The sequence below is a fragment of the Morone saxatilis genome, unplaced genomic scaffold (assembly GCF_004916995.1).
Source record: "Morone saxatilis isolate NCDOM2014 unplaced genomic scaffold, NCSU_SB_2.0 Contig15, whole genome shotgun sequence".
Classification (NCBI taxonomy): domain Eukaryota; kingdom Metazoa; phylum Chordata; class Actinopteri; family Moronidae; genus Morone; species Morone saxatilis.
In genome coordinates, this window is record NW_023339707.1 from 23,242,583 (window position 1) to 23,255,575 (window position 12,993).

The window sequence follows — 12,993 nt, forward strand, 5'->3', positions numbered from 1 at the left end:
GACAAGGTGGAGTGGGTCGTCACGCAGTATTATGCAAAACACACACACATACTAATTTTGGCGTCAAAACATACACATACCACACAACATGAGACTATCTGTATCAAATTAGGTAATGCATCACATACAAAGTTTCATCTGAGCATCACAACGACTCATATGTTTATCCATGATCTCATTATTGCATGTTAATAGTAGTTAGTAACAGTAACTAAAATCTGAGTCTGCAAAAAATTCAAACTGAATAAGCTGTATTACTGTAAGATATAGATAATAATTTTTTAATCAAGACCACTTATTACACACTGGACACTCAGAGCATTGTTAACATTTTGATAGTAATCAGAAGCAAAGAAATCACAGTTTCAGTTTATTTCCTTTTTTATTATTATTACCACTCCAGCCATACTTTTGACATGCAAGTAATTAAGCTGCTCACTTGGGTAGTAATGTTAAAATAAGGTGTTTTAATAATGAACATTGAAACTGCTCATATGAGGTGGTTGTATGTAAGCATGTGATTTGTGATGTGAGTCTTCTGCTTTTTGTATATGAGGACAGCATTTTGTGTTTTAAAGCACAATTCGAGCAAGTCAGATTGACTCTTTGCTTTAAGAGTTTTGCACATTAAAAATATTGAGCCAAAGCATTCATCAAATACTGTTAAATGTCTGAAAAATAATACTTATATATATGTTGGGGGCATGGAGATATGGGTTGTGTTTATCCACAACACCTAAAATCTGAATGTGAGGAGGAGATGATTGGGGCGAGGCAGGGAGAAGTTTCAGGGGTGGTCATGGAAGGGTGGGGTGCAAGATGACTCAGCCCGTGGTGCCCTTCTGAGCCAGCCCCCCCCACACACACCCGACACCGTCCCCAGTCCAATTCCCATGTCCCAGTCCAACCTCAGCCCCCGCCGTGGAGGGACAGCCCATGACTCACTGCATCATGGATTGTGGGGTTTTAGGGAGGCCCTCCTCCACATGTCTCACATTAACACCAACCACAGCCGCTGCTGTGACCTGTCTGGTTTGGGGCCGCCTGATGGTAGGCTGACTAGTTGACAGCATCATCCATATGTTAGAGATACATGTTAGAGTTAGTCAGTGATGTTTTTCTCCTGCAGTAGCGCTGCGGTCGAGTGAGGATTATTGCGCATTTTATGTGTGGGATTTAGCTAATTGATTAGTCAGAGTGTGGTTACCTTTTGAGTTGAGCGTTACCGTGCCAGATTAATGTTCTCGCTTTAGTTTTGTTGTACTTCTGCAAAGTAAAAATTGGCTCCTAGACATTATTTCTGTGTGTAGCATTTGGAAAGTGATGCCCTCTGATTTGTTCCATTAGCATCTGTACTGCCATTTGGAAGGATAAAAAATGACTCACTGACTTTCTCTGTTCTTTTTTTTCTGTTTCTCTAGGCTGTCTTCTCCTCTGTTTTCTACTTTGCTTCAGTCCCACTCTACCAAGGATTTCTGACTATTGGGTGAGATACAAACTGAATGGCGATGACTTTATCGAGAGAGCATTTGGCTGCCTTGTTTCCCTGGCATTTCCTCTGTGTTAAAGCACTGTTGAAATGTGAGAAGGGGAAAATATGAAAGTATTGACTGCTGGACTGATGCATTTCACTGCTGAATCTAACAATGAAATGTGTAAAACGTCTTGTCCATGTGCCATTTTGTTGGGAGCATATTCCCCAATGCTAAGGTCACATGAATTTGTCTGTTTCAGCTATTCCACCATCTACACCATGTTCCCTGTCTTCTCCCTGGTGTTGGACAAAGATGTGAAGTCAGAGGTTGCCATGTTATACCCAGAATTGTACAAAGATCTCTTGAAGGTATTGAATGAACGGTCACACACTGTTACAATGTTACAGCCAAATATGGTTCAGATATACAAAAAATGTGTACGAAAAGTGGGACTATAATTCTATTCCTGTTTTCTTTGCACAGGGTCGACCACTATCTTTCAAGACATTTCTAATATGGGTCTTAATAAGTATCTATCAAGGTAAGGAAGATTTTGTGAGTCAATAACTGCTACCGTAGGAGAGATGTACTCGTAATAACCTAAATAGAAAAACAGCCTCACACGCAAACATGTGTTGGAAGGTCAACATACAATGCAAGCACACTGTGTCATAGAGTCACCACATTACATACATAGAGCCAGCAGTTATTATTTTGCATTCAAACAGTATTTTGAGCCACATTTTTGTCCAGTCATTTGCAGAAGAACAAGGCATCAGATCAGACGCAAAGATGTTGATCAAATGTCCAATTTAGGCAAATAGACAAATCAAAGCCCAACAAACAGATAAATGAAGGTATCTTTTAACAGCCCACACACTTTTTTGTTTTTATTTCTGGAGGATTTTATTTCTTTGTGCAGACTTTGTGAAAAAGCCTGTGGTAACTTTCCGACATGGACCATTTGCAGTGAAAAGGTGTTTACAGGGGCATCATAAGCTACGCCCCGAAACCTTTTATTTATTTCTGTCAAAACATGAACGCTCCATTTTATGATCTTAAGCTACCGTATGTTTCCAAACCACAGCTCTCTATGTTGGTATCACTTTGCTCACTGTTTCTTACACTGTACCTTCTCTTTGTACGTTCAATGTGGTGAAATAATTCAAAAGGTACAGGATACTTTACTGCTCTGTGTGTATCTTTCACTGCGTTTTTTTAGCTCCTCACATGATCTTGGCACACAATTAAGGATTTATCTATTCCCTATTTTCTCCCACGCAATCAGATGGGCATGTCCAGGGTGTGTGTTTAACATCAGTGAGACTAGCTACACACTGAGCACCATCCTTTTCAGTTAGCTGTTAAACTATACGGGTACCTAGCTGGGACTAATTTGTTAAACTACACCAGCTATATAATCCTATTACTGTACTGCATACTGCTGTAGCATCACTATATAACCTCAATAATTTAGCTGGCAAGATAACACTCACAAAGCTAGCTGAGAGCCTGGTGCTCACTGGTCTTTAGCTGCTAGGGTTTTCAGGTAAGCTATCTAGCAACAGAGTGATCTCATTTTCTGTAGATTGTATTTACCGCTGATGTTGGAAACACACTCTTGACCAATCTCTTATCTGGACATGCATGCACAAGCATATCCTGTAGTCAAACCATAATATAAGCATAAGGAAAATTGGAATTGTGGTGAGGACAATGGGGAGCTGTGCATGCAGGAGAAAAGTATAAAGCTTGATCTTTCTTTTTGACTCTGATAACTGTTCACTGCCTTCCGTCGCTTAAGACCTCCATAGCTCGGATCCTGCAGCATAGTATTTCATTCACTCTTCAATCACTTATTTTTCTGCAGACTAAAGATTGACTGTATTGGGTAAAGGAAAGGATAAATGTTGGCGTTAGTTCTTGTGAAGTGCTCACTCTCGGTTTATGGCCTCCTCTCACTCCACAGGGAGCATCATCATGTACGGGGCACTGCTGCTCTTCGAGTCAGAGTTCGTCCATATCGTTGCCATTTCCTTCACCTCTCTCATCCTGACTGAGCTGCTGATGGTGGCGCTCACCATTCAAACGTGGCACTGGCTCATGATAGTCGGCGAGCTCCTGAGCTTGGCCTGCTACGTCGCCTCACTCGTCTTCCTGCACGAGTTCATAGGTGAGCAAACACAAGCACACGTATACATAAACTCATACTTCACCCTGCACAGAAGGTGACTCTGAGCCTGCAGCGGTGTATATCACTGAGACAAGAAAACAAATGCAGTCTGGGTTCATTTCACTGCAGCCTGATTGATATATGTGCTTTTGGCGACCTTGAAATAGTACGTCAGCATTCAGCAGTAAGGGGGATCTGCTTGTTCATATTATGCCTCTGGTGTACAATAAGCTGTGGCATGCTGGATATTAGGAAAGCTAAAGGTGAGTGCATTGACAAATTTTCCTGGTGTGGACGAGACTCAGGCATACCGTAGTATCAAAGAGGAAATGCCAACAGTCCTGTTAGCTTCCTGTGGACCGCCAAGGTTCATGTGTTTATCACAGTAAAACATAGTGTTAGATAGAAAACACTGGTTGTGTTCAATGAGATTCAAAGCCATTAGAAACATAACATTTGTAGCAGAAGAAGGGTATATTGTTGGTGTTTATATTACTTTATTACAGCCTGCATGTTGTCAGGCTATTGGCTTATTTTTTTCGCTTGCTCAAGTAAATAAATGTCCAAGTTTAGTTAGTGCCATATTAAGCCTTGTGACATATACAATACTCTAACCCAGAGCTTTCCAAGCCTTTATTTTCAGCTTTATGTGGGGCGTGGAGTTGTATTTTCAGCCTACAATCTCCACCACCGACGATCATGACTGGCATGTGGTCAAGTGTACCCTTTTTGGACACTTTTCCTCCCTCTTGAAGTCCAACTGGAATAGATTTTAAAGGCTATTCTTCTGTTGCGTGTGCAGCTTACACACTTAATTTGGCTTTTTCCAAGAACATTTGTTTGAAACTGTTAATTTTTCTGTATCTTGCATTCAAGGACTGTTATGGTTCCAACTCAGAAAGATTTTCCCAAGAACTCCAGAGAGAAATTATAGTTGAGTTTTTAATCACTTTTAACATACTATACTTGAGGTTTTCAGTTTGTGTGGCGCACCAGTCTGTGTCAGTCTCAGGTGAATGATGGTGTTCTAAAAATAACAGGACAGTCAGCCGGTCAGTGGAAGGCAGTTGGAGTTGCAGGGGCGGCCTGACCTGATTATTTAACAAGAAATTAGTCTAGCTGTCAAAAAAATTACAAAAAAATATTTTTTTTCCATTCAGAACTGTTAAATGATGCTTCTAAATCTCTGTCTGTATCCTACAATCTCATTCTAATCTTTGACTCTTCGTCCATGCCAGACGTATACTTCATCACCACAGTATCATTCCTGTGGAAGGTGACTGCCATCACGCTGGTGAGCTGTCTGCCGCTTTACATCCTCAAGTACCTCCGCAGACGTTTCTCCCCGCCGAGCTACTCCAAGCTGACCTCTTAAAGACTGAGAGGAACCTCCGGCCTCGTAAACGAAAAGGCGTCCGTGTCTTCATCCAGCAGAGCCCGTGCTTAGACCAGAGAATCAAACATTGGATTCATCCCCTTTAATTTGTGAGTTCCACCTGGAAATGAGTGACAGACAATTCTGTCAGGGACAGGTCGTTTACTGAGAGAAAGAGTTTGGGTTTAAAAGCAGTGTTTCTTGCTACACGTGTTTGATGCAAAGACTAACTGATGATTTCTGCAGTAAATTTGAGTTCATTTAACAGACTTATTTATTGTCAGCTGTCGTCTCAGAATTATGAATAAAAAAGAGTCCTGAACAGAAATGTTCAGGACTCTTATATATATATAGGTTTTTTTTTTATGTCAAAACTCACATCAAGGAAAGTAACTGGAAAAGTTGGATGTCTCACTCTTCTGTAGATGTGTCATTTGGGCTGGAAACTAATTTTCTCTAATTTCCAGTTCTTAAATAGTAAAGTCAGTTTTATTGTTAGACACTGAAATTGACGTAGCATTCTCACTCAGGACTTGATTCACACTCTCCTTAAACATCAAATTCTAAATGGAGTTTGAGAATTATACGGTTAAAAAAAAAAAAAAAAGTTTACTGGCTAGACTTTGCATAAAACACACGTCTGCAAGTTTGTGTATTTGTTTATGCGTCACCGCGATGCTACAGCCCTGACACGGCGGAGGTGGTGTGGTTGTTTATTTTAGCATGACCCGTGGTGTCTGATGTTAAATCTGTCTTTGTCTCTTTGTACGGACCCTGAGTTGTTAGTGTTTGTGGAGCGCGGTGAAAACAGCCACAGAGGAGTGTTGGTTATTTGCAGCCGAAAACCTTCCGCTGGGGCTCCCAACTGGCTGTGTGTCCACAGGGGAATGTCGCAGCCTCTCATGTGGCTGCTCAGCAGGCCAGCACCGGCCACGCTTCAGCATTGCATGATGACTCACTGTAACAGTGACCTAAAGCCATAACTGAAAATACCCTGGTGAACGGCGTCCAGCTGCCCCCTTTCATGTCGTCTAATCCAGGGCCCCATCACTTACTACTAACCTCCGCAGTTCAGCTGTGAAAGAAAAAAGGGATCAAATCACCTCTCTTCAGTCAGATACAGTGTGAATATTGTCAATAAGTATTACTACTGCACATTGAAAGAAAAAAACTGATATGACACTACACTCCTTATATTTCATTTCATTAGTGGCGTGAAGGTGGAGATACTGTAAATAATTAGCAACTAACAGAATAACATGGCCGCACTGTCACTTATTTCAAATGAATTCAAACGTCGTTTCAGTTCAGTTCAGTACTTTTTCTCATGTGACTCGATGAATGTTGATGTGTCAAACAGAGCATCCAGGGTGCCATAAACTAATCATTTCAAAAAATATGTTTAACTAAACTTTTAATCCCCGCTGGATTCAGCAAGCTTTTTGCACAGTTTTGTTTTGTACAACTGATTGTTATATTTTTATGTTGTAATAGAATTGCAAAAACAGAAATGATGCTAAAATGATTTGGTTGCTTGTAAATAACCTGTTTTTTTTATTTATTAACATGTTTTATTTAATGGTGTTGATTGCACTCAAATGAGCAGAACAAAAAGGGAGAATTGTGTTGATGTCAATGTTGTGCTGATGATTAATAAATCTCATGTTTTCTTTTCTTGTGCCATTGTTTCTTCCACTTGACAATTTAAAAAGGCTTCATGTCCGGACAGCCTGGGGTTAATTTATGCTTTTATTATTATAAATCTCAGGAAAAGATCAGATGTGTGGGGCGCCCGGATAGCTCACCTGGTAGAGCTGACACCCCCCAAGCACCAAGGCTGAGTCCTTGCTGCAGCATCCATGGGTTCAACTGATATATGGCCCTTTGCTGTGTGTCATCTGCTCTCTCTCTCTCCCCTTTCCTGTCACTCTTTAACTGTCACTGTTGATTAAAAGCAAAAAAATATATATAAAAAACGATTCTGGGTCTGAATCCTTTCCAATTGTCTTAGCATGTCTGTAGCGCTCAGCCCCAAGTACATTTGTTAAAGAATAAAATCTGGCGGGGGGGGTACTTTTATTTTTATGAAGAAAAAAGCTAGGGGCACTGGTGTGTAACAAATGTTACTCATACAGAATATATTTGTTGGGGAGTATTTTCAGCTGTGGATTAATATACATTTGGTGCTCTAGTGAATATTTGTGGCAGCAGGATGTTGTATGTGAGTCATCATAGACTACAGTGTGTGTGTGTGTGTTCATGTTAAAGACAGAACATGTTGCCCCAAGCAACAGTGTGGCTCATTGAATGTTTTTAATAGTTTTTGAACAACAGTGGAGTTTTATGACACAGAGGAGTGATATGTCAGACCGTAGATACAGACACACAACACTTTCTTTTTATGGGATTTGTTGACAATAACCAAAACAGAATATCTCAGACTTATCCTTTAAGAAGGCTAAATTAACTTCAGAAAAACCATTAAAAAAAAACCTTGTGATAAGTGTTTTGCTAAAGCTTAAAGGACTTCTATGTAATTTTGAGGTCTTGAAAAATTGTGAAACATCCACACAGTATAACAGTGGAGCTTAATGTGGCTTAATGACAATTTCATGAATTATAAAAGTTGATCCAGCTGAGCTCAGTGTGGTCTATCGTGGCTTAGTGGCCTCAGACTAATAAATCAGAGTGAAATTAAAAAGCGAGGGTACCCCGCAATGTGGCTGTAGACATGCTGCAATAAGAATAGTAAGTAAATAAGAAAACATGTTTTTTTTGTGAATGAAACAAAATGTAATACTTTTTCCAGGGCATCCCTCATACATGGAATCCATCATACAGTTTGTATGCAAAAACAATTATGGTTATTATGGTGGTGTTCCACATCAGTCCAGTTTCTGATGAGGTGCAAGTTACATGGGCCATACATGCAGCTGGAGGAGGGTGTCTGGCACTCTCTCACCAGAGGAGGGAGTCCCTGAAGCCTGGAGAGGCTGCTGTGTTTTCACTCTCCTTCACTCATGGTTACATCCATACACGTCTCAGGTAATCCACAATCTCAGGCTTTGACATTCAACATTAAAACATTACCATCAAGAATCAAAAAGAAAAGTAGTGTAAGACTTCATTAGAAATGTAAATCACTAAAACATGTCATATTTTTTCTTTGAAATCAATGTCCACACTTAGTTTTAGTTTAAGATTTTAGAAGGAACTTTGTTAATTATCCATGTAGGTTACAAGTTATAAAAGTGTTGGAGCTTACATGGCGTCTCAGACCAAAGATGGTTTTAGTTGGACTAGATTCTCAGTCATAAAATCTTTTCCTTTTTTTAACATGCAGTCAAGCACCTCAGTACTGCATGTTCGAATTAAAACTACAGTGTATGTCCAACTTTTTTTTCTTGTTCCACTGCCCAAATGCGTAAGTTATACCATTAAAAGAAACCATTTAACTTAATCAGTCCCATGAAAAGTGAAATTCCACTCCAGAATCAACAGAGCTGCCTGCTAACCTTAACATTCGTGGTCTTTCCTCCTCTCTTAAAGCCAGCTCTGGAGCCAGAGCTGGTCCGCTGCCAAATCCACAATCCAATCACAGTCAAAGTAAATTTTGAAATTTACTTTGCATTTTATAAGGTTTGGATTTTTTAGGCTTTAAAGCAAGGTAGCTTACAGTTGTTGCGTAACATATCCAGGCTAATTATCACGAGGTCGGTGCATTTTATCTTTGGCACTTCTAGACAGGAATTTGTTTCCAGCTTGGAAACATCTTACACGCTGCTCCCAATGGAAAAGTGCAAGAGAAAGAGAGAGAGAGAGAGAGAGAGTCTGCCTTGAATGTGCTACAGAATATACCACAAACTGTCACAGGGTCCTGACTGGAGCGGTTAATACAAATGATAGCATGGAACCATGTGGATTCCATACTCAACCTTCGGGCCAAGGCGACCACATCAACGAGGTCACTGGGCCTTCGCCAGCCTCCCGGGGAGAACACTGAACCTCTGCAGCACAGCTTGGGCCTGAGGTCAGCTGTGCTTCTGCGCCACGTCTGATTGGCTAACGGGCCTAATGAACCAACTCAACAATAACTCTCATTTGCATAACGCTCCTTGGATTATGTGCCACATTAAACTTGTCTGCTTAGAATCAGTGGGTTGTTTGGAAATAACAGAATCCCTTGATGGATGATTTGGAATGACACCAAATAATGAACAAGCTAGTGCAGATGAATTGTTTACTACACACTGTTATTGCCCTGTGTAAACATTGGATTTTGGCAATGACAGGCCCCTCACAGAAATATTGCAAAGCATGAACACACACCCTCCTCTGGCACTATTTATAGCTCCGTGGGCCTGGAATGCTTTGATTTGTCTTAGCACCCACGACTGTTAAAGAAGGGCTGCAGATGTGTTTCCCTGCCTCTCCCTGTGATTTCTAATGACACTGTTAATGCCTCCCAAAACAAATGGACGAAACCGCCCAAATCACTTTAAGACCGACTGGATTAGATAAATTTTTAACTGGTGCAACGCGTGATTAATTGTGATTGTTGAGGCTAAACAGTCAGTTGTTGTTGTGAATAAAGCTGCAATGGGAAGAGGGAGTTTTTCTTTCTGCTGAAATACTGAATATGTGCGTTCCATGCTATTTTACCTACCAAATATTGACTTTTTTTCATGTATATTGTGCTGATAATACATACAGAGAGACATTAAAGGTATGAACTACTGTAGGATGGAATTGAAAACCTGGACAAGACAGGAAATAGTGTCGGGGTGATACTGTTTCATGGGATTTTATAATGCTGTGCTCAGAAGGGAAAAATCCGTGAGCTAGTCTGCCACTTTTCCACTGGACTTAAGACATTTGAATTCTCTCTACAAACATTTGAGTATTGATCAGAATCCTATTACATAATGAGGCGGTTTCATCCAGCGTGGATGTATGTAGTTTCCATGTTGATGGAACATATTAGTTCATTCGTACAATTTGGAAAAAGAAGGAAAATGTTTCCAGGGATCTCAAGTTGTGGCAGGAAGGAAATAAGATTCCTTATTGCACAATGACATGCCAGCACTGCCCACACTAAAATCCTGTCAGTAGTGGTCTCAGCAGCTACAGCGCTGCATGTCTAACATCTATGATAATTATGAAACAGAACCTAATTTAATTACGCTGCTTCATCATTAAAAACAATCCACAAATTCCTGGATTGTGTGCTACACTCCTTTAAAACAGCCTATTTTTAACCTACCCACTGTTTGAGCTTCACTGTGGAGGATGATGAATGTGCAGAGTTTGACTTTTCACATTCATCTGCTGAAGAGGGAAAGTTTCTCTGTACTTTTAAAGTTTACGTATGATGAGCATTTTCACAAAGTTTGGATTAATTATGAAGCCGATCATTGTCGTATTTCCAACTTACACAAACGGGATGCGGAAGCTTTTATCCTCCAGTGCATGTACACTGAGATAGGACTTAAAATATCTCCATATATATTATTGGCTCTCTGAGGAGGGGGGGGGGTTGAACAAAAACAAAAAAGAAAAACTGTTTCTTTAAAGGCAAAGTTTAAGATTTCAGGAAATTAAGTTAGCCGGCAGCTGGCTAGTGTATTTAGTGTGAAAACATTATCGTAGAGTGGTATCAATCTTTTTATATAACTCTCTGGAAGAAAGCTAATAAGCATATTTCCCATATTGTCAAACTATTCCCTTAAAGCAGATTATTTTTGTCTGCCTTGTAAAAAGATCTTTACTGATGTTAGCAGCATCTACGCTGACCTCTTTAGCAGCCACAATACATTTTTTCGAGCAACACATCGACACACATATAGTGTTAAACCACACCCGTAGATCATGCCATACCAAAGGACGCTGAAAGCACATAGCTTTAAGCCTGGCAGATCTTAATTTTGCTTGTTTTCTCGAGGAAACAAAATCATTAACTTCTGATCTCATGATGACAGCTTTAAATAAAATAACCACAAGCACGGCGGTTCTAAAGATATAATAAAGTTTAATCAGTGTTAAATGCAATGGAGAAAAGTGCAACACACTTGACATATACGAGAGCAGATCAAACGTACGAAATGGAGGCAAAAGTCCATGCCTCCCTTTGCCCCCTGAATTTCCTTGGAAAGATTTCCATGAGACACGATACAATGTACTATTTCCATATCGAAGTTCCACTGCTTGGATTTAAAAGCTCAATCACACATGTTACACTTGGAAAACTCGAACAGGGCAATGCTCTAACCCAGACAACTCTACCTCAATGAGCTGTTTTTACAGTGATGGAAAATACTGCATGAACTTGGAAAAAGTGGGCTCTCCGAGGAAAAAACAACAAAAAAAGACGGAAGTGCAAACTCGGCCGTCTGGACACAGGCGGTTTTCCTTTCTTAAACGTGTGCCGTTTTCATTAACTCATTCATAATTTGGAGTTGCATAAGTGTTCCGTAACAGTGGAGGAATTTACATCTGGTAGACAAGGCTGCTGGATGGTTACCCCCAAAACGAAAGCTCTGGTCACTGTGGTTTACAGACTCATCGCAGTCACCTTGCTCACCCCCCTCTCAGACTAATCCATGTCTCAATCCAAAACAGATCCTTTGATTACCCCCGCCTCCTCCCCTCTCTCAAGTACACACATTTTCCTATGAAAGGCTGTGGGTCTGACATGACTGATGTAAGCACGGGATCAGTCACTGAGGCTGTGCAGAAGGTTTAGCACATGAAATCCAGTGAAGATGTTCCACTCTATAGGCTGAGACAGAATAAACGTTCTTTTTCGGTTTGTATCAAATAGCTGAATGGTGCGAGCCCTGCCAAATGTACTATGTGAGGGTTGCAGGAAGTCAGTCAGAGCTGGGAGGTGCTGGGAGAAACTTAATGTCATAAACGCTGGGGGCTTTTCGTGCTTATTTCAATGTCCAGAACTTATATATAAAAGTTATTAACAACAATTTCAGAATATTTTACAGAAAGAAAACTTGGAACTGCGACATACTGTATGTCATAGCAGCCTCAGCAACTACACACAGCATATGTTGTATGTTATGTAAAATGAATACTTTGCCAAATCTTTTAGAGCAAGCTTTAGTTGCCAGATCTATTGTGAAACCAAGAGCTATAATCCTAATCACATGATACATGACACATGAAAGTGTCACTGTACTTATAGCTACATTATATACTAGCTGACTGTACTGAACTCTCTCCAGCGGTCTGTCTGTCAGGCTCATCAGTGCCGATCAGTGGGACACTTGACAGCTGCTGCTGTGAGTCCGCATAGCAAGGGATAAAATAATGGATTACTACATGTGATAATAAACAGAAAAAAGAAGGTAAAGACTCACTTCATGCCACAAATACTTACAAAATATCACACATATATCAGATAGAAGCAATTATTCATACATTGATAGATGGATTGAAGATATAGGGTGTTAATTTATGAGCTTTAGTGGTGCTGGTAGTCCTTTGGACAGTGGTAGGCTATATATAATTTCATCTGACTCAAGAAAGCATGTAAGTGTATTTGTAGCAAGATAGTTTGTCTCAAAATTGGATCAAAATCTCCTTTAAACAGAAGCAGACCACTTTATCCACATAGTGGACATTTGGAAAGTTGATCCTCAGTTGGGTCAAGTTCAAAAGGGAAATGAGTTTGCTAAATCCAATCATTCATTTCTGGATTTTCTTTTTTTTTCATCTATATATTGAAACCTAAAGCGCTACACTACGAGCACAGCACTGCACTGAAAGCACCAGAGCAGGCGTTGACTCATGGTACTGGAACAGTAATGTATAGTTTAACTTGGCACATGTGGCTGGTTTATTCTACAGCTTCCCCTCCTGGGCAATATGTGAACTTGTTAATGTTAAACCAGCTTCCCCCGAAACACACTTTCAACTACCTGTTTCTTGACTTAAGCAAATGTATTCAGGAGGAATTT

At 40.2% G+C, this 12,993-nt stretch overlaps 1 protein-coding gene across 1 annotated transcript in view; it reads left to right on the plus strand.

Moving 5' to 3' along the window:
- Positions 1-6,990, plus strand: part of LOC118324312 (probable phospholipid-transporting ATPase IIA) — a gene marked incomplete in the record, with an annotated part of 31,194 nt that extends 24,204 nt beyond the window's left edge. Inside the window, 5 exon segments of the mRNA XM_035656593.1 lie at positions 1,422-1,486; positions 1,735-1,843; positions 1,959-2,016; positions 3,445-3,648; positions 4,887-6,990. Coding sequence (XP_035512486.1) covers positions 1,422-1,486; positions 1,735-1,843; positions 1,959-2,016; positions 3,445-3,648; positions 4,887-5,023 — 573 coding nt within the window.
- Positions 6,991-12,993: the final 6,003 nt, after the last annotated feature.